General features: G+C 44.7%; 1 protein-coding gene, 1 long non-coding RNA gene and 1 other non-coding gene across 14 annotated transcripts in view; all 3 read left to right on the forward strand.

Moving 5' to 3' along the window:
• Positions 1-1538: 1538 nt before the first annotated feature.
• On the forward strand, positions 1539-6129 carry LOC136634373 (uncharacterized). The gene is made up of 3 exons (XR_010793293.1): positions 1539-2194; positions 3465-3585; positions 5280-6129. It is a non-coding gene; the product is annotated as an uncharacterized lncRNA (long non-coding RNA).
• LOC136634674 (small nucleolar RNA SNORA49) lies at positions 3227-3364 on the forward strand. Its single transcript, XR_010793330.1, has one exon. It is a non-coding gene; the product is annotated as a small nucleolar RNA SNORA49 (small nucleolar RNA).
• Positions 6130-10509: 4380 nt separating the features above from the next.
• The window catches only part of EP400 (E1A binding protein p400), an 87406-nt gene continuing 78863 nt past the window's right edge, over positions 10510-19052 (forward strand). For 10 of the 12 annotated variants that reach the window (XM_066610078.1, XM_066610082.1, XM_066610081.1 and 7 more), the window contains exons 1-3: positions 10510-10740; positions 11798-13097; positions 16650-16760. In XM_066610078.1, the coding sequence (XP_066466175.1) occupies positions 11823-13097; positions 16650-16760 (1386 nt within the window). In that variant the 5' untranslated portion in view covers positions 10510-10740; positions 11798-11822. The remainder of the gene's footprint in view (positions 10741-11797; positions 13098-16649; positions 16761-19052) is intronic. The other 2 variants (XM_066610086.1, XM_066610089.1) reach the window with 1 other exon arrangement.

Genomic DNA, 19052 nt, shown 5'->3' on the forward strand with positions numbered 1-19052 from the left:
CTTAGGCTGCAATCCTATCCACGCTTATCCAGAAGTAAGCCCCATTGACTATCATTGTTAAAAGCATATACATTGTAGCCTGTTAAAAATACAGATCTCCCCCCAAATGCAGTCACATACCATATTGGCATCAAGTCTAATATACTAAAAATAAAATATTGAAATGAATGGGGACCCACCTGAAATTGTCTTGCGACCACCTAGTGGGTCCTGACCCACAGTTTGAGAAACCCTGGGATAGAGACACAGTCTGCGATCACTGCCAGTCACTTTTCCTTATGCATTCTGGTTTAACAGATATATTTATTTACAGTATTTTTACCCTCATCTTTCTCCTTGAGGGGACCCAAGGCAAAGACAAAGTTAAATTCAAGTTGGTATGCCATTTATAATGCTGGAGGTGTTTTGAAAATGGTTTTATTTTTTCACAGATTTTTGTGATTGGGGGGGGGGGAATGAACAAGGCAGAAAGCGGTGTCGTGTTTTTCTTTCCAAGTTCTCATTTTTATCAATTTTAAACACTTTAGGGCACAGTCCTAACCCCTTATGTCACTGTTTCACTGTTTTCCAGCACTGACATAAGGGCAATGCAGCTCTGAGGTAAGGCAACAAACAGTCCCTTACTTTGAGGAGGCCTCCGTGAGTGACACCCAACTGCCACCGCTATGCCAGTGCTGGAAAGCACTGACATAAAGGGTTAGGATTTGAGAACCACTGGGATATTTTAAATGCAAAATGAAGTGTTTTGTGTTTTTAGCAACAACAACAGTTGTTGTTGTAAAAAAGTGTAAAAAACCCAAACAGTTGTAAAAAAGTGTTTTTACTTTACTAAAGGGTAAAATTGTGTGTGTGTGTGTGTGTGTGTGTGTGTGTGTGTGTGTACATATATAATGTACCATATATAGATAGTGTGTGTGTGTTTGTGTATAATATTTTGTTTTGCTTTGTTTTGTTTGTGTGTGTGTGTATATATATATATATATATATATATATATATATATATATATATATATATATATATATATATATACACACAAACATACCATTATATATACACATTGTGTGTGTGTGTGTGTATAATACGCATAATGTACCATTGAGTGTGTGTGTGTGTACCATTTTATATATATTTATTATATTTTATATACACACACCCCTTATATAATATATATAAGATGAGGTCTGCGGCTAGTTAAGCCCCTTTCCCACCAACATCAGAAAAGCGAAATGCGTATTGTGCATGAGGTCCAGGTAGTTTGTCCCTGCTCAGTCCCCGTCGCCTGCTCCCCCTCCCGCCTCTTCCCTGCTGAGCTCCTGAGAGGCTGGGCGCCCCCGCCCGTCGCGCGAACCTTGCATTGGTAGCGGCCGGTGGAACGTCTTTGTCTCTCCTGCGCGCTCCCCCGCAGGCCAGGCGGAATGGTATGACCCATGCCGTGGTTCCAGACGAGAGCAGCTGCTACGGCCGCTGTAGGCGAGAACAGGGGGAGAGACCAAACGGGACGTGGGAAAGGGGGGTGGCAGCTGCAGGTGGGAGGGCTGGAGCTTTGCAGCCTGGCCATTACTGTGCCCGCGTTCACCTCCTTGGAGGGCTCCTCGTAGGCCTGCAACAGCTGCATAGCAGGCAGAAATTCCACAGGTGCAGCTTCCCTATGGTGGAGGAGAGGCTGCAGAGCAAAGGGAAGGTGGAGTCGACTTAAGAGGGGCAGCTGCATCTGTTGGAGTACCACTGCTCATGCCAGTGGGCAGCACCTGTTGGATTACAAGCGTCAGTGCGTTGGGTAGAAATCCAATGGTGCAGCCACCTCTTATGAGTGCACTTTCATGCAGCCAGGTGGACAGGAATCCAACGGGTGCAGCTGGGTCTTATGCATGCACTTCTATGCAGCATGGTGGGGAGCAATCCAACGGGCGAAGCCACCTCTTATGAATGCACTTCCATGCATCGTGGTTGGCAGAAATCCAATAGATGCAGCTGCCTTTTAGGAATGCACTTCCATGCAGCATGAGCTGCAGAAATTCAACAGGTGTAGCTGCTTCTTCTGAACTCGCATACACTTAAGGCACAGGTAGTGCCTTTGACTTTAGCACCTGACTGATTACTCTTTGCAGTTGAGGCTGTTCTCCAATGACAGGATGCAGGTGATGGAAAGTTTGCACAGTGGGCGGGTTGGGTTTCGCCCATAAATCCTAAGAGGCAAGTTGGAGGTGATGAGAGAAATTGTATGCTGATGCTCCAATTTAGTTTGGCAGCTGAATATACCTGCTTTTGGGGGCGGGGCTATAAGAGGGTGCTTTTTTAAAATTGGTCTTGACAGAGTATCTGAAGCAAGGCAGGCTGGTCTTTGTAGATTTCTTACAGCCCAAACCTTACCAGGTCTACTCAGAAGTAAGTCTCACTGTATTTAATAGGGACTACTCCAGGAAAGCATGCTTAGGATTGCAGCCTTGGGGCCCAATCCTATCCAACTTTCCTGCACCAGTGTAGCGCAATGCAGCCCAGAGGCAAGGGAACCTTACCTTGAGGCCTCTGTGACTGCCTCCCCGCTAAAGGATGCAGCCCACATCCCACTGACAGTACTGCACCAGCCCTGGAAAATTGAATAGGATTGCGCCCTTTGACATCATTGGTGTATCCCTCTGGAATGCATAAAGTTTGGATAAAGTTTGCATAAAGTGGTGCAAAGAAAAACGTTTGCTGGTTATTGTACATTGGTGGATGTCTTGGGGGGGGGGGCTTGCCTTGCAATCTGAGAGTAGTTATACAAAATGTCTTTATGCCAGATAGCGCTTGGTAACTAGCACTGCATGCTGTGGTGGTGAGGGTCATGTGTTAACTGGGTCCTGCATTGAGCTTCCAGAATAGGGTGGTAGATAAGCCCCAAAATGGCAGCCTTGTGCATGATCAAATAAGCACAAAACTCAATTTTAAATCAGTGTGGTTCATTTCTGAGTAATTGTGGGATATACATGCTTCAGAAATTCTATGCTTTTTTTTGTTTTGTTTAAACACAATCTATAGTTTTATGAATATTTTTGGATGCTGAAAGATGAAAGGATACCAACCAAAATCTCATTCGTGAAAGCATGTGAGCTATCCATGACGTTTATTCCTGGATGCACCATGTAGCTTTATTAGAAATGAATAATACTAATACAGTAATCTGTAATGTGACTCAAATCAGTGCAATAATTAATCCTGATTGTGTATATGTATTTGCAGCAGTTTCTTCCTCAGCCTTACTCCAGGGGCTCTATGATCAGTAAAGTGCCCTGGCATTGCCTGAGGATACATTAAAATTATGCTCGGTTCCCTCCCCAGTAGGACTCTTGGTTTCCTTTGGGGTCTACAATTTGAGCAAATAGTAATCACCGAATGTGGTTTCTGCTATTCTGTCTATTCCTTTTCTTACACTAAATGCATAACAGTGTTGTTTTCTGTTTAATTTGGTGTGTTTGCATTCCAGCTGCCTACCTGTTTGAAGCTATTCCATAAATCTATGAGAAGACAAGGCAGTGTTTGAGGAGCTGCATCTATCCATACTGTGAAACAGAGAGATGATTTTAAGGCTCGATGGCTGTTTCAAGGTAGGCCAAAGGTGAAAAGTGCATATTTAACACTCTTAAGGCCGATTGGAGGGACCACAGAAGACAATTTAAGGGGAAGTAGTTCGCTTATGTTGTCGACAAACTGAATGTAGGGTTTCTAGAAATGTACTCAGGTCATTGGAACTCTATCAGCCACAGTGTTTTGTCCAAAGCTGCACCAAATTCTTCTGGTGGTATACTCTAGTTCAGGGGTGCTCAATAAGTCGATCCTGATCTACCAGTCAATTGCCAGGCAAAATGAATCGATTGCAGGCTTCTCTCCCGTCCATGCATCCCTGGGAGTGAGCCCCGTTGACTCTACTGGGGCTGACTTGTGAGTAGACCTGGAGAGGAGCCACTGGCAGGCTTCTCTCCTGTCCACACATCCCTGGGAGTGAGCCCCGTTGACTCTCCTGGGGATGACTTACCTTTCCCCTGTTTTTGCACTGGTATGTATGGAGATCTGCCCCCACCCTCAACTTCCATCTGTTGGTTCTGTGTGCAAGGGGTTTTGCACTGGTCTTGCTGTGATGTCTATATAGAGATCTTCCCTCCCCCACACCTTTCCCTTGTTTTTGCACTGGTCTGTATAGAGATCTGCCCCCCCCCCCACTTGTATTGGAATCGAGGAAGATCTGGTGAGGAGGTAGATGTGGTGTCAGCAGTGGCCCCTTTAAGGGTAAGGCCTGGGCATCCAGCAGAGTGTGCTGCACAGCTGCAGCCACTTGAAGGCAATAGGGCCCTCAGGGATATAAGAGCACCTGAGGCAGGAAGGGCTCCACTTATTTAAGTGAGTCAGCCTTTTCCTACATGAAGATCTTTAAGTCCAAGTACCCTTCCACCATGACTGATGAACATCTGGAAGTGTGCTTGAAGCTGGCTGTCAGCAGCTACTGTCTGGGCTATGCATCCTTGGCTGATTCACTTCAGTGCAAGTCATCAAAGTAAACTCAAGTAATTACAAAAAATGTTTATAGTTAATTATGTTGTGTTGTGCAATATTGGCTCATGCAGTTATGCAGGGGACACCAACATACATTGTATGCATAAATGTTATATGTTTTGATGGCGCAAACATTGTAAAAAAACTCTGGTAGATCTCCGGGCCTTGCTGGGTTTCAAAGTAACTCTCGAGCCAAAAAAGTGTGAGTACCCCTGCTCTAGTTCAATGATTTTCAACCATTTTCTTTGTCTCACTGACAAGGTACTAAAATTGTCAAGACATACCATCCATGTTGTTGTTAATATGTTTTTACATTATGTTTTTAATTTGTTTTAACCTGTTGTAAGCCGCCTTCAGTCCCTTCGGGGAGAAAGGTGGGGTAAAAATAAAGTTGTTATTATTATTGTTAATAATAATAATAATATTTTTATTTTTTTTATGATTGACAAGGCACGCTGTGCTGCTGGTGGGGGGCCCTACTATGACCCTCCCCAAATTCCCATGGCATACCTGCAGACCCATTTGTGGTACCCCAATGTCCTGCGGAACAGTGGTTTAAAATCACTGTCTAGTTGTATGTTTCAGCGGTCTTGTGAATCTGAGTCCTTGCCTATTGTGAATGAAGTTGGCAGAACTGATTCTCTGGGGCTATTTGATGTGATATTGTCAAAATGTCAATTGTGTTCCTCATTCATGTTCTATATAATACATTTTCATTATTGTACAGTCTACTATATTTTCTTTTATGTAGGCACATGAAACCCAGCTGTAGTTTCAAATACTGGAGGACAACCGCTGCTCATTGAACCCAAATGCTACCTTGCAGACAAAGGATCCTTACAATAGCAGCTTCTCTGAACAGAGATATTAGATACACAGAATGAAATGATATTTGAAGAAATAACTATGATAAGTTGTGCATGAAGGTTCTTTCTTTGGATGTGGCATTACCAAAGACTTCTTGAATTAGGAAGAATTGTAATCCTGGAGCAACTGTACTTGAGAAAAATTGCTTGACTAATGATAAAACACCTTTTTTTAAAGACATGCTGTCATATGTACAGACGCATAGCTTTTTAGGGGCCCAATCCTATCCAACTTTCCAGTGCCGGTGCAGCTGCAGTGCAGTCTCAAGGCAAGGGAGCAAATGTGCCCTTACCTGGAGGAGGCCTCCAGGCTTGCCCCTTCACTGCAAGATGCAGCATATACCCTTTTGCCTCAGCTGCACAGGTGCTGGAAAACTGAATAGGATTTGGCCCTAGGATGGCTATCTCAATGTCATGCACTGATTATCTGGACTCACTGTGAAGCATCATTATGGTATTTGTAGCTCTTGCCTAGTTTTCTAACTTGTCCCTTGGTTGCTTCCTTTCTTTCTGACCAACCACACAGCCCCACACTCCCTTCGGCATGATGTCAAATGCGTAGAGAATTTATGAAAAAACGGTTAAATGTTTGAAGTATGGGTTAAAAAACAAACTGGAGCATTTCAATGTACGTATTTTTAGGAAAAAAGAGGTGACATCCCTTCTCTCTAGTAAGTTGGGGTTGTTGTTTTTTTTAAATCATGACTACTGCACACACAATTCTAAATTGTATATTAAAATAAATGGCAAATGTATTAAGAGTTGATATTTAAAAACATTTTGTATTGAATTAATATGTTTGTCTTGAGATGAATTATATGTTCAATAATTTTAATACCACCTGGGGGGGAGTGCTTGGGTTTCACTGGCTTATTTGTACAGCAGTTTGTTTAGAGAACACATGGAGTTGTGTAGTGTTGAGAGGCTGGTATTGACCTTTAAAGGCCTTCATGGGTTGGGGCCAGGTTGACTGTGTTCTCCCATATATTCCGGCTTGCCCTCTTAGGTCATCTAAGGGGGCTTTTGTGTAAGTGCCGCCTTTCTCCCAAGTTAAGGGGATGGTGGCATAGGGGTGAGCCTTCGCGAGCAGTTCCACAGTTATGGAACTCCCTGCTGGGGGAATTAAAATCTACCCCCTTCCCTCAGGGTGGTTCATTGAGGGCTCAAAACATTTCTGTTCTCTCTGGTGTCTGGGTGATGGATTATCTGCCTCCTCTGCCTCTGTCACAGTACCTTGGTTGTAAGTAGTTTGCCCTCCTCCAAATGGCTTATTTGTTTGCCCGCCCCTGAGCTACAGTATACAAAACATTTTGGCAGGAGGGCTACATCATTTCTCTGACACTGTGCCACTGAGGCCAGGGGAAAAAAGAATTAATTTACATTTCAAATTTGAATAAATTTACATAAATGAATATATTAGATTCAGAACTTCTAGGAAGGGATTTTACTGAGCTTATTTATAATGCACATGAAAACTATAATATAGAATCACATGAGAACTATGAACTGTTAGCCGCACACCTCTTGCACAATGAAAACATACATACCAAGCCAGAAACATGTGGAGACATAAGTTGTTCAGAGGCAAAGGGGGCCCAGGGGAAAGCAGAAAACACATGGAGAGTATAAAAGGTCTTCTTCTAACTTGGCCCACAGCTTGTGTCTTGCAGCTGCAACCAGCAATCGCAGACAAGCATAGGCTTTGACAGTCTCAGATGGGTCAGAGGTTCATTGGAGTCTGGGGGCTCCTTGCAGGCCAGATTGGGGGTCCCTGAAGGCTGCAAATGACCCCCAAGGCAGGTTTCCCCACCCCTGCTTTAGCTGGAAATTGTAAACCACCTTGGGCATCTGCTCTGGCCAAGGGAAAGTGGGGTAAAAATATTTTAAATAAATTTCATGTTTTGAACCCTGTAAACTTTCTTCAGAGCAACTTTTAGGGTAGGAAAAGTGGGATACAAATCACAAAAAAATAATAATAATAAAGAGAATGGAAAAAGATTATAAATTGACAGTGGTGTCTGTTTATATGCTCTTTTATTGCTATATTTGCAAAAACTACTCTCCAAATCCCCTCTGCTATATATATATATATATATATATATATATATATATATATATATATATATATATATAATAATATATAATATACAGTATTTATATACCGCCTTTCTTGGTCTTTATTCAAGACTTTATTCAAGGCGGTTTACATAGGCAGGCTTATTAAATCCACGCAGGGATTTTTACAAATTGAAAGAAGGTTCTCTCTTTCAAGAACCACCACATTCGAGCTGTTACACTCCGATCTGGTTTAACATTCTGGCCTCCATTCTCCCACGCTCCGAGCAGATGGAACAGCTCAGCTGCAGCTTGTCAGCTGCTTCAAGGTCGCACGGTGCCGGTGGCCTCGAACTGGCGACCTTGTGGATGTTAATCTTCAGGCAAATGGAGGCTCTACCCTCTAGACCAGACCTCCTGCCCTCCCCTCCTATTTTTCTAACCAAAGGGTCGCTCCCCCTTCCCTCAATGGTGTTCCTATACCCCTTTTATTGTATGCAGATGATGCAGTTCTTCTCTCACTAACTAAATCTGGACCATCAATCCCTCACTATTTTCCAGGATTACTGCACATCCAATGACCTGATCATAAATGCCAACAAAACCAAAATCCTTATATTCTCAAAATCTTGGTCCCTGTCGACCTGGAGGGTTGGCCACTCCATCTATGAGCAGGTCCCACTTTCAAATATCTTGGCCTACTTTTTCATTATCGATTAACTTGGGCAGCCCATAAGAAGCTAGCTATTGCCACCTTGCATCATCACCTTAAGGCGATTACTCGGTTCCATTATAGCACCGGTAACCAGTTTGTGCCTGCTGCCCTTCAGATTTTTAGAGCCAAGATCATGGCCCAACTTTTATTCCGTCGTCCCCATATGGGTTTTGGTAGCTAACAGCACCCTGGACCGAGTTGCGGCCGTTTTTTTAGGAGAATGCTTGGAGTTCCAAACGCCATTCGGTTAGCAAAGCTGATTCTTGAGTTGGGAGTTCACCTCCCTTCAACCATAGCATGGGCTTTAACACTTAAATTCTGGCTTCGTCTCCATCTGTCCCTTCCATCTGAATCCCTCCTTAATTACCTGTTAAGAGACCCTTTTTTGTCTAGCTGGTTTTCAAAAATTGATTCCAGATTGAATTCCCTAGATCAGGGGTGCTCAATAGGTGGATCGCGATCTACCGGTAGATTGCGAGGCAAAATGAGTAGATCGCGGAGTGCCGACCCCCCCCCCTTCAGGTGCCTCTGGGAGGAAACGCCGGGAGTAAGGCCCATTGTACTCAATGGGGCTTACTCCCAAGTAAGTGTGGCTAGGATTGCAGCCTCACAGCCTAATCCTAGGCATGTCTACTCAGGAGTAAGTCTTGTTATACTCAGTGGGGCTCAAAGTACACCAACGTACATTGTACACATAAATGTTATATGTTATGATGGCGTGAACATTGTAAAAAAAAACTCTGGTAGATCTCTGGGCCTTGCTGGGTTTCAAAGTAGCTCTCGAGCCAAAAAAGTGTGAGCACCCCTGCCCTAGATCTCTCTTTGGAATCCTTTGTGGGCCTTGATGCTAATAGTGCATATAAATTAATCCAAATCAGGCTCTGGGAAGCTGAATTTACCTCTCTTTTTGCTGATCTTAACCCAGTATGCTCCCCTCTTTCTTTTGGTCTCTGCCCTCTACCAGGTCAGCCATCTAATTATTTTGATACCTTAATAAACCCCTCCCTTAGAGGGGCTTTTATGCTCGCGTGCTTTAATATTTTTCCCTCCTTGTATCATTTTGGCAGATTTTCCCATATTCCTCAGAACTGCAGATTATGCTCCTTCTGTCACCTCGAACCGGACACACTTGAGCATATCCTGATTCATTGTCCAGCGCATTGTTCACTTCGAAAGCTGTATTTGGATCCCTTTTTATGGCATTCCACTGGCCCATTCATTGACCCCCTTTTTGTTTTGCTAAGTGACAATCAGGTTAACATTACCACAGCAATTGCCAGTTTTTTATCCCAAATTATTAAAATAATAATTCCCAAAAAATTAAAAGAAGGGAAATTAAAAGAAAGAATTCCAAAAAAATTAAAAGGGAAAATTTTTAGATTGTGAGCCCTTTTGGGACAGGGAGCCATTTAGTTATTTGATTTTTCTCTGTAAACCGTTTTGTGAACTTTTAGTTGAAAAGCGGTATATAAATACTGTTAATAATAATAATAATAATAATAATAATAAAACTTCCCTCTTCTCTTGAATTATTTCCCATTTCCCTTCCCTATTATGTTTATCTTTTAGTGATTGTTGTAATCTCGTTTACTTTTTAAATGCCAATAAAGGTACTATTGATTGATTGATTGATTGATTGATTGATTGATATAAAAGATAAATATGTATATACAAATATAAAAAATTAAAAAAACAATAAGAAAACTCAGCCACTGCATCTCAGGTTTAAGTTGCAATCCTATAAATAAAATCTTTAATCATAGATGTTATATATATTATATATATGTATGAATGTGTCTATATCCAAGCAATGAAAGTGCCTCCTCTAAGCCAGCAGCCCTTTGGAAGAGTTCAAGGATCACATTCCAGTGACTGTTGCTGGTGTCTCTTCTGCATCCCTGTTTTGACTGTAAGCCCTTTGGGGCAGGGAACTATTTCTGATTTTATTTTGCTGTATCAACCGCTTTGAAAACTACTTTTGGTTGAAAAGCGGTATATAGTCTTTAAAAAAGTATGTGTATATCTATAATATATATAATAGATTTTATATATGCGCACACATACACTCACTAGGATTCAGCCCCATTCAATTGAATAAGAGGCAAGGCTCAGTTGCTGGAGGTTTTCCTGGCTGCGCATGCGCGCGCCTTCAGCGCCATCCAAATTGAATAGGAGACGAGATTGAGTTCATGAAGATCTTTGCCTTGTGCGTGCGCGCCTCCTCTCCTAAGAGTTTGAAGGAAGACTCCGCACATGCGCAGTACGAAAAACGAAGCCAGGAGTGGTGCGGGCAGCAGGAAAGATGAGACGGTTCCAAGCATGCGCAGTACGGGCGGCAGGGGGAGCCGCGACGCCGGGCGCGCTACGAAGGCGAGAGTTTTGTCCTTCGGCGGCGCCCGTCGAGCAGCGGAGGCGCTTGTGTTTTTTTGTTTCTGCTCCCCGCCCGCCTCAGTCTCTGCTCGGCCAGTTTCCTGTCAGGGAGCGGCGAGTGGCTGAAGCTGGGCCCGGCTCGGAGCGGGTGAGTGCGAGGCGCCTTCGCCCGCTCCCTGGGACGCGCTTGGAACCCCAAACGGCAGGTAGGCCCCTCCGCGGCCCAGGAGGCCGCGGGCCGCGTCGGGCCCTCCTGAGGCCTTCGCGCTCCTTTCTTGCCCGCACCGCCGCAGAGTCCCTCAGAGGGGCGGGCTGCGGGGGCCGCGGAGGGCCAAAAAGGGCCGCGCCGCCGCCGAGTTTCCAAACGCGTCCGCCCCGAACGTTCTGTTGGGGCTGATTGACAGGAAGCGCCTGCGCTGCCCCGAGGATGCTCCAGTCGGGGAAGGTGGGAGGCTCCGTAGACCTCCCGAGCAGCGCAGTCCCGTGCGGGTCTCCTCGGAAGCAAGCCCCGTGGCCTGGGGGGGGGGGGTTTACTCCCAGGGAGAAAAGGCTACGCCGCATCCCGGTGCAGGGGCTGCTCTGCCCGGGTCCCTGCTGGGGGGAGGGGAAGAGGCTGTGCAGGCCTCAGCAGCCCCTTTGCTCCCTGGGCCAGAAGGGGCTTCTCAGAAGCAGGCGGGTCCCCAGTGCAGTGTCTGCTCGCGGGATGGGACGGGACAAAGGGCCTTCAGACCTCATCAGATCTCTCTGCTAATGAGACAGAAACATTTTTGCAACAGTCCCCGTTGCATCCAAGTGCAGTGTCCCTGCCAGGGGCTGTTTGCAGGGGTGCCTGTTTGCAAGGATGCTGCACTTCCCCTGGATGTGCATTTGGGGGGAGGATAAAAGATAAAAGGCTCTGCAAACCTCATCAACCTCCTTTGCTAATTGAACAAAAAAGCATTAAAAAAAGTAATTTAATTTAGCAGAAAAAGAGAGAGCCCAACCGACCAACCTCGAGTGCAACAGTCCGTGCTGCATCCCAGTGTAGTGTCGGTCCCAGTGGATGTTTGCAAGGACACTGCACTTCCCCTCGGGTGGTCCATTTGGGGGGGGGGAGGATAAAAGTGTTTGCATTGCATACTATGGTAGTGCCAAGCTATAGCTACGGCTTCTCTCCTCAACTGTGAAAGGGGAGAACTGCACAACCCAAATGTGGTGGGTTTTACTATATTACAAGGATATTTCTGCCTAACTGAAGTTTTCTTGTTTTCGTATTTCTCTTAGAATTTGGGACTTTGAAGAGGTGATAATGCATCATGGCAACGGCCCTCAAAATGCCCAGCGGCAGCTCCAAAGGTCCCGATCCTTCACCGGCAGTGAGAGTGAAGATCAGCAGGCCAACCTGCCCCAGTCCCCTGCGGCTTCATTTGCTCCTTCCGCAAGTCCCTCCGCGCCACAATCTCCAAGTTACCAGATCCAGCAGTTTATTATGAGCAGGAGCCCAGTCACTGGGCAGAATGTTAACATTACCCTGCAAAATGTTGGCCCGGTTGCAACAGGGAACCAGCAGATCACACTTACCCCATTGCCAATCCCAAGCCCGACGTCCCCGAGTTTTCAGTTCAGCCCTCAGCAACGGAGGTTTGAGCATGGATCGCCCTCCTACATTCAAGTCACTTCCCCATTGCCGCCCCAAGTTCAGTCTCAGAGCCCTACGCAGCCCAGCCCTGTTCCTGTTCAGTCCCTCTCAAACGTCCGAGCAGGTACCCCAGGACCCAGCTTGGGTATGTGCAGCCAGAGCCCAACTCGAAGCTTTGTCGATGCGAGTGTGCTCGTGCGACAGATCAGTTTGAGCCCGTCTAACAGTGGACACTTTGTGTATCAGGAAGGGTCTAGCATTGCCCAGCTTTCTCAAGGCGCCACTGCTCAGGTGCAGCTTTCATCTTCTGGGGCACCAGCTGCAGTTAGAGAGCGCAGGCTGTCACAGCCCCATTCACAGACTGGTGGCACCATCCACCATCTCGGGCCTCAGAGTCCTGTGCCCAGTGGAGCAAGTATCCAACCTTTACCCAGTCCTGGTCATATCACGACAAGCAGCCTGCCTCCTCAAATCAGCAACATTATCCAAGGCATCCAAGGGCAGCAATTGAGATATGATCGGACCCCTGCTGGGCTTATTGCTGGTGTTGGAGGACCTCCTGCCTTTGGCATGACATCACCGCCACCTCCCACAAGCCCTTCCCGAGCCAGCATGCCGTTGACGAGCTTGCCTCTCACTCCTTCGGTGTGTGCCGTGGTGAAAAAGCCCAAAAAACTGGAGGAGATCCCACCGGCCACTCAGGAGGCAGCCCAGATGAGGAAGCAGTGTCTGGAGCACCACCTCAAGCAGATGGACATCTTGAGGGACACCTTTAAGGAGTATTTGATTGAGTTGTTTTTCCTGCAACACCTTCAAGGGAATATGATGGATTTCTTAGCTTTTAAGAAGAAGCATTGCATGCCACTACAAGCCTACCTTCGGCAGAACGATTTGGATTTGGAAGAGGAGGAAGAAGAGGAGCAGTCTGAGGTTATCAACGACGAGGTAAGAAATTGTATTTGGTGTAATGATTTTGAGCCTTACTACAATGTAGACATTACGCTGGTTTTCCAGTTCTAATGCCATGTGTGTACTTGCTTGGAAGTAAGTCCAGTTGAAATCAGCTGCTCAGCATTGCTAGGTTACTGGGTAACTAATTGGCAGCTGTGCCAGTCATCCTAGAATATGGTGTTCTCAAAAACAGATGTGCTGGGCCATACGTTTCCAGTCAGGGTTAGATCTAACACTGCCAGAGTTACAAAGGAGACTGGTTTCCAGTTTGATCCTGTGCATGCTTCATGTGGAAGCAGTGTGGTGTAGTGTTGGGCTTGGACTGCATAGTCCTGGGATTCCAGACCTTACTTGGCCATCAAGCTCACTGGATGGACTCACACCGGTCCTCATTTCTGAGCTTAACATCTTGCAGTGGAGTTGTAAGATGAAATGGGGAATCACCTGTGCTCACTCCCCACAGCTTTGAGGAAGATAGGGATAGAGATGCAATAAAATAATATTTGAAAGTACGTCTAGGATTGTAGCCACCATTGCCACCAGCCAAACCTAGCAACAGAATCCCAACAAGTACTGGAGGCAGGTTTTAGTAAGAATCAGAGAAGGGTCTGAACAACTTAAAATGGCTATTTTTGTCAGTGGTTGTGGCTCTCCCTGGAGTTGGTTAATTGCTTTACATCCTTTTCCATCTCCCTGATGGAAGAGCACAAGCTCAAAATGCTGTCATCTGATTCTTCTCTATAAACCTGTCCCCTCCACCTGTTGGTTGCTCTTTGTAAAAGCCACTTTAAAGAAGATGGAATGAATTTGTGAGCATAGCAGCGAACTAATCAGTATATGCTTTCTAGTAAAAACGGGACTTTTGGCGGTCTTTTATTCTAAAGGGATTTCATTATTGCACAGTTTCTCAACCTCATCAGACACAATGGACTTAAGTATTCATGGAGCTTAATAATGCTCTGTTTCAGCTCCAAAATAAATCAGTTTTTTTTCGAGGAGTGGCTAGCATTTTAATCTGACCTCCCTATTGGGATAATCCGTTCCTGAATTGTAGGTGCTGGAATTCCAGTATCAATCACTGTTCTGGTTTGGAATGGAACTAACCACTCGCATGACATGAGTATGTCATGCATGGATATAGTTTTTATTTCAGAATGTAATGTTTTCTAGGCTGAGCCGTAATATGGAATATTCCTTAAAAGTTGGAAGATATATATGGAAATGCCAGTTTGCAAGTTAACCTTTCTAGAGCAGCAAGCCTACATTCGCAAGACATAATTCAACGTTTCCAGTGGGACTGATGATTTTTATAAAGTCTGGATGAGTTCTTTAATGACAATTACAAATTGGCTAATGACTTACTTTCTTCCATTGGTAGCAGTTGTATTATCCCAGAAACCTAGAAGCATCAATTTGATGAGGCAGTGTCTTAGAATGAACCAAACAAGCTTTCAGGTTGCACAGAACTGTTCATCAGGCACAGAACACAAAAACTGGCATAAGCTCTTATACATTCAGTTGGGTATTGATCTCAGAATCAGCTATCCCAGAATCAGAACTACCCACTTCTGTCAAACAGGGAATTGGGAAAATTTTGCACAGGCTTTTGGGGACAGGAAATTGGGGGCAATTGCCCTGGGTCTCTTACATGGACTATGAACATAAATAAATGATAGTTTTCAACATGAACATGGTCCTCTGGGAAGTAAGGGTGACTCCAAATGAATATTCAGTGGGCACGTCATTTACCAAATCAATCATAAGAATGTTGGTTGAACTGACATACCAGCGCAATAGGACATGCCTATTTGAGTTTCAGATAGTTACTATTTAGACAGAGGCTTCTTATTTTAAATATGATCTTGAAAAAACCACATTGACATCCATGATGGCTTTAAAATACTTAAACTCTATTTCTGCCCAATGTTACATATACACGACAGGGATCAAATGTATACACCTGTGGACCGGGCAGAAATGGGTTGTGGGTCAGATGGTACATAGAAACAAATTGTCCAGCATCTGCCTGAAATTGCAATACTTTGGGCTATATCCAAAGAAAAGGATTCCTGACTAAGCACCACTGGAATAAGTGGAGGTAAACAAAATCATAACTGACTTGAAATCCCATTCATTTCAGTAGGACTTAAAGTTATTACTCAGTGGTGGCCTGGTTCAGAAATAACAGGTTGAAGGGAGCCACAGCTTTGCGAGCTTCCTGTCTTTTCTTTCATTGGGGGGAGGGGGGAGAGAGAGAGAAAGCATATGTTTTCTTTTTAAAAACAAACAATAGTCCCCTGTTCCCTACTCATTTGGAAACTGGGTTTGTTGACAGACAGTGAAATCAAATGCATATCTAGACAGAAGTAAGCCCCATTGAGTTCAGTGGAATTGAAGTTATCACATGGTGCTTTGACATCATTGTTTGCTGTAGCTCTAGTTATTTAACAAATCCCAGCTTTCTAATGGGAGGCTTTTGCTCTCTTCCCCCCTCCCCAGGAGTGGGGAAGTGTGTGCATAAGCCCCCAGCTCTCTTAGGGGTCATTCATATCAGCATTAAACTATCTTAAGTTTTTTCTCAGTGGGCTAACTATAACATTGATTTTTTTTCCATTCATAGTATCTCCTGAACTTACCACGTATACTTGTTTTGCTGAACTTGCACAAAATGTTTAAGGCTTTCTTTTAAGCAGAGTCCAACTACAATCTTGCAGATATTGTTGCACATACATTCCTGTTTGGTGCAGTTGTTGTTTAGTCAACAAGCTGGGAGCCCTTTTTCTCTCTCTCTGTTGCTAGTGGAATGACAGACTCAGATGCTTGTTGACATGTTAACGCATGTCTGAGAAATACAGTAATGTCTTGTGAAAACATCATGTGAACTCCAGGATGCTTTTCCAAAACCGTGCCAAGAAATAAGTGCCTGTGGATGTAGGCTATGTGGATAGGCTATGTTACCTTTTTGAAAAAGAGGCATTTTGGGGGCTCCTCTTTTCTTTGTATTTTGTGGTCTTTTTTCTCTTTTATCCCCTCCCCTTTCTTTATCACCTTTTGCTAAAGCAATGCACCTCATCCCTTGCCTGGGTGGGCTAATCAGTCTGGGGGTGTGTTGGGGGGAGAGAATGGAGGCTATGCTCATTGCTTAATAAATGTCGGGGCTCTTTTGAATGTGGACTGTCTGTCATGCTAATTTTGTTGTCTGTTAGAAAGCCAGGATCTCAAAATTTTAACCCACATGGTTGTCCAGACTGAAATTGGCATGGAGAGTTTTGGTGGCAAGAAGGGCTAGTACGTGCAGCTAGGCTGCCCCACACTCTGTTCTCCTGTTTAATAATAAAGCAGAACTCTCCATATTTTTAAAAAGGAAATAAATGTGGATTTAATTCAAATCACACCAGTTCAACCTTTTATTACCATCCCCTCTTCAATGAGGAACCCTCAGATTGATGCAAAGCAGGGGTGTGTTGATGGGCTTTTCAAAAAGAACACAAAAGGAGAAAAAAAATGATTTCCCTTTTTGTTTTTCCCCAATATATCTTCTCTCAGGTAAAGGTTGTGACAGGAAAGGATGGGCAGACTGGTACTCCTGTTGCTATAGCAACCCAGCTTCCTCCAAATGTTTCTGCTGCTTTTTCATCCCAGCAGCAACCATTTCAGGTACTTTTCAATGGTTCCTAAACTTGTAGTTTCATCCCAGATTATTATTATTATTATTTTTGTTTTGTTTTCATTTTCTTCATTCAGATTTGGTATTTGAAAGCAGAACCTGTGTTTTTCCCCAAAAGCCCATCCCTTAATCAAGAGCAAAAGCAAAAGAGCAAAAAGCTTTTAAATTTGCAGATGCATCAGTGTTTTATGGAGCGCTGAGGAAGTTTTGTTCCGTTTGTTTATTTTCCTTGTCTCAAAGTTGCTGGCTTATTTCATGAACTTTCAGCTTTTGATGTGTTTTCACTATGGTTTGCTTGTCGTTTGACCTCCCTTTGTGCATTCTGCCTAGTAACCTTGTGGGTCTCTTCTGTCTGTGGCCATGTGACTAGGTTTCTTCTAAAATTTTCCTCTTTTTCCCCCCTGTCCTCTCCTGAAGTCTTTTTTGAGTGTGGAGACAAAAGTTGTCAGATGTGCAGCTTCGCATCCTATTTTTTTGCTGTGCTTTTAAGCTACTATGGAGTATGCAGAAATAATTGAACATGCCTCCTTGCAGGCCTTTTGGGTTGGAGGATTTAAGCAGTGGATGCTCTCAAGGAGAATTATGGCTTATTGTGTGCAGCCCAGCAGGCCGCGGTGAAAATACTGTGATTGCCTTGGGTGCCTCCTTGGCAGAAAAGCGATTAGTAGGATTGTATAAATTATAAATGTATTTAGTTACAGTTTGTGATTTGGCTGTTGGGGTTTTTTGGCAAGGTTATTTTGTGAATGAAGCGGATTCCAAGCTACGATGAGTGTGTTACTCGTGTTCTTAATTCTTATTCCCCATAAAAATTAAAAACTGTAATCACCCCCAAGATGTAATAGAGCAGTGATTGTCAAGCTTTTTTGTCTCACAGCACACTGACAAGGCACTAAAATTGTCAAGGCACACCAACAGATTTTTGACAATTGACAAGGCACACCACTCTGCTGGTGCGGGGGGGGGGGGGGTTCACATTCTACCAGTAACCACCTTACTAACAAATGAACCACCTCCAAACTCCCGCGGCACAACTGTGGACCACTTGTGGCACACCAATGTGCCACGGCGCACTGGTTGAAAATAGCTGTAATAGGCTGTACTAACAAAAATATCTAGTGAATATAACTTCAACCCGAAAGAAAATCTCCAGTGCCCTCTGTATCTTAGTTGTAGATTTAGGGTCTGTTGGTAATCTCAAATATGGCAGGGTAGCGGCCGTGGTTGTGGAGCACCGTCTCTACCCTGAGGAGTGAACAATTTGTATTGGATAGAAATAAAATGGATCTGGAGGCTGCAAGCAGGGACAGAAGCTGCTGAAGGAAGAGTGAGTGAACGGAGAGGCTGGATGTACAGGTGCCCAGGGGCTACGGTCAGGAGCATCATTGATAGCCAAAGGTAGCCCCACTGCGCAATCGTAAGCACTGGTTCTGCTGGCAGATCAGCCGCTGCGCAGGCCAAGGGGGTCCCAAATGTTGCATAAAGCATGTTTGTGCACCCAGAGAGCAAGCAGCACCAGCGGGTAGGCCTGCACTGCTCCACCACTGCTGCATCCAGATTGGCCAGTGGCAGAGGTGAGTGAAGCACCAGATGATGAGGAAGGGTGGGAGGGAGCTACTGGGTGGGGAAGGGGGGAACGGGATGGATCAGACCTGGGAGGGGGATGGGATCAGTGGAGCAGGCCTCTGCCATATCCTATTCTCACTCCCAGACCTGAATGCCCTACATGGGGCTGCTTGGGTTTGTACCGTCAAACTAGCTGATACAGATCTCAGTAGCCCTATTAGGCAGGCTGGAGCATTTCTCAGGGTAAGGGGGACAAATAATCTTGTTATACTGAGGAGACCTCCAACCTGCTCCTTTCTATGTCCCTGAAGAGGATAGCTAGGCTGAAATGCATTGGGCTCATAGACTGACAAATCTTCTATAAGAAATGATCTGTAGTTTACCCCCGAAAGGATAAACAAGTTGAAGCCTGTCAAGTCTTTCTAGGGCAGACATACTCCCAGTTGGGGCATCATGACCAAATAGACCCTGTTTCTTGTTGCCACTGACCTTGCTTCCAAATTTGGTGGCACCGTCAGCAGGGATGCTGGAGCAGGTCTTGAAAAATCCAGATCGTAGCTCATTTGTGTTCTTTAACAGCTTGTTTTATTGGTGTGCGTAAATCTAAAGTTTAGTTTGCGGTTAAAGTAACCCTAAAACAGACACCTGAATCTATGAAGCAGCTTAAAAGGGAAAGTTTCCAAACCTGCTAGTTGCACACCACAGCTTGTTCATGC

Source organism: Tiliqua scincoides, chromosome 14 (genome assembly GCF_035046505.1).
Source record: "Tiliqua scincoides isolate rTilSci1 chromosome 14, rTilSci1.hap2, whole genome shotgun sequence".
NCBI classification, from domain to species: domain Eukaryota; kingdom Metazoa; phylum Chordata; class Lepidosauria; order Squamata; family Scincidae; genus Tiliqua; species Tiliqua scincoides.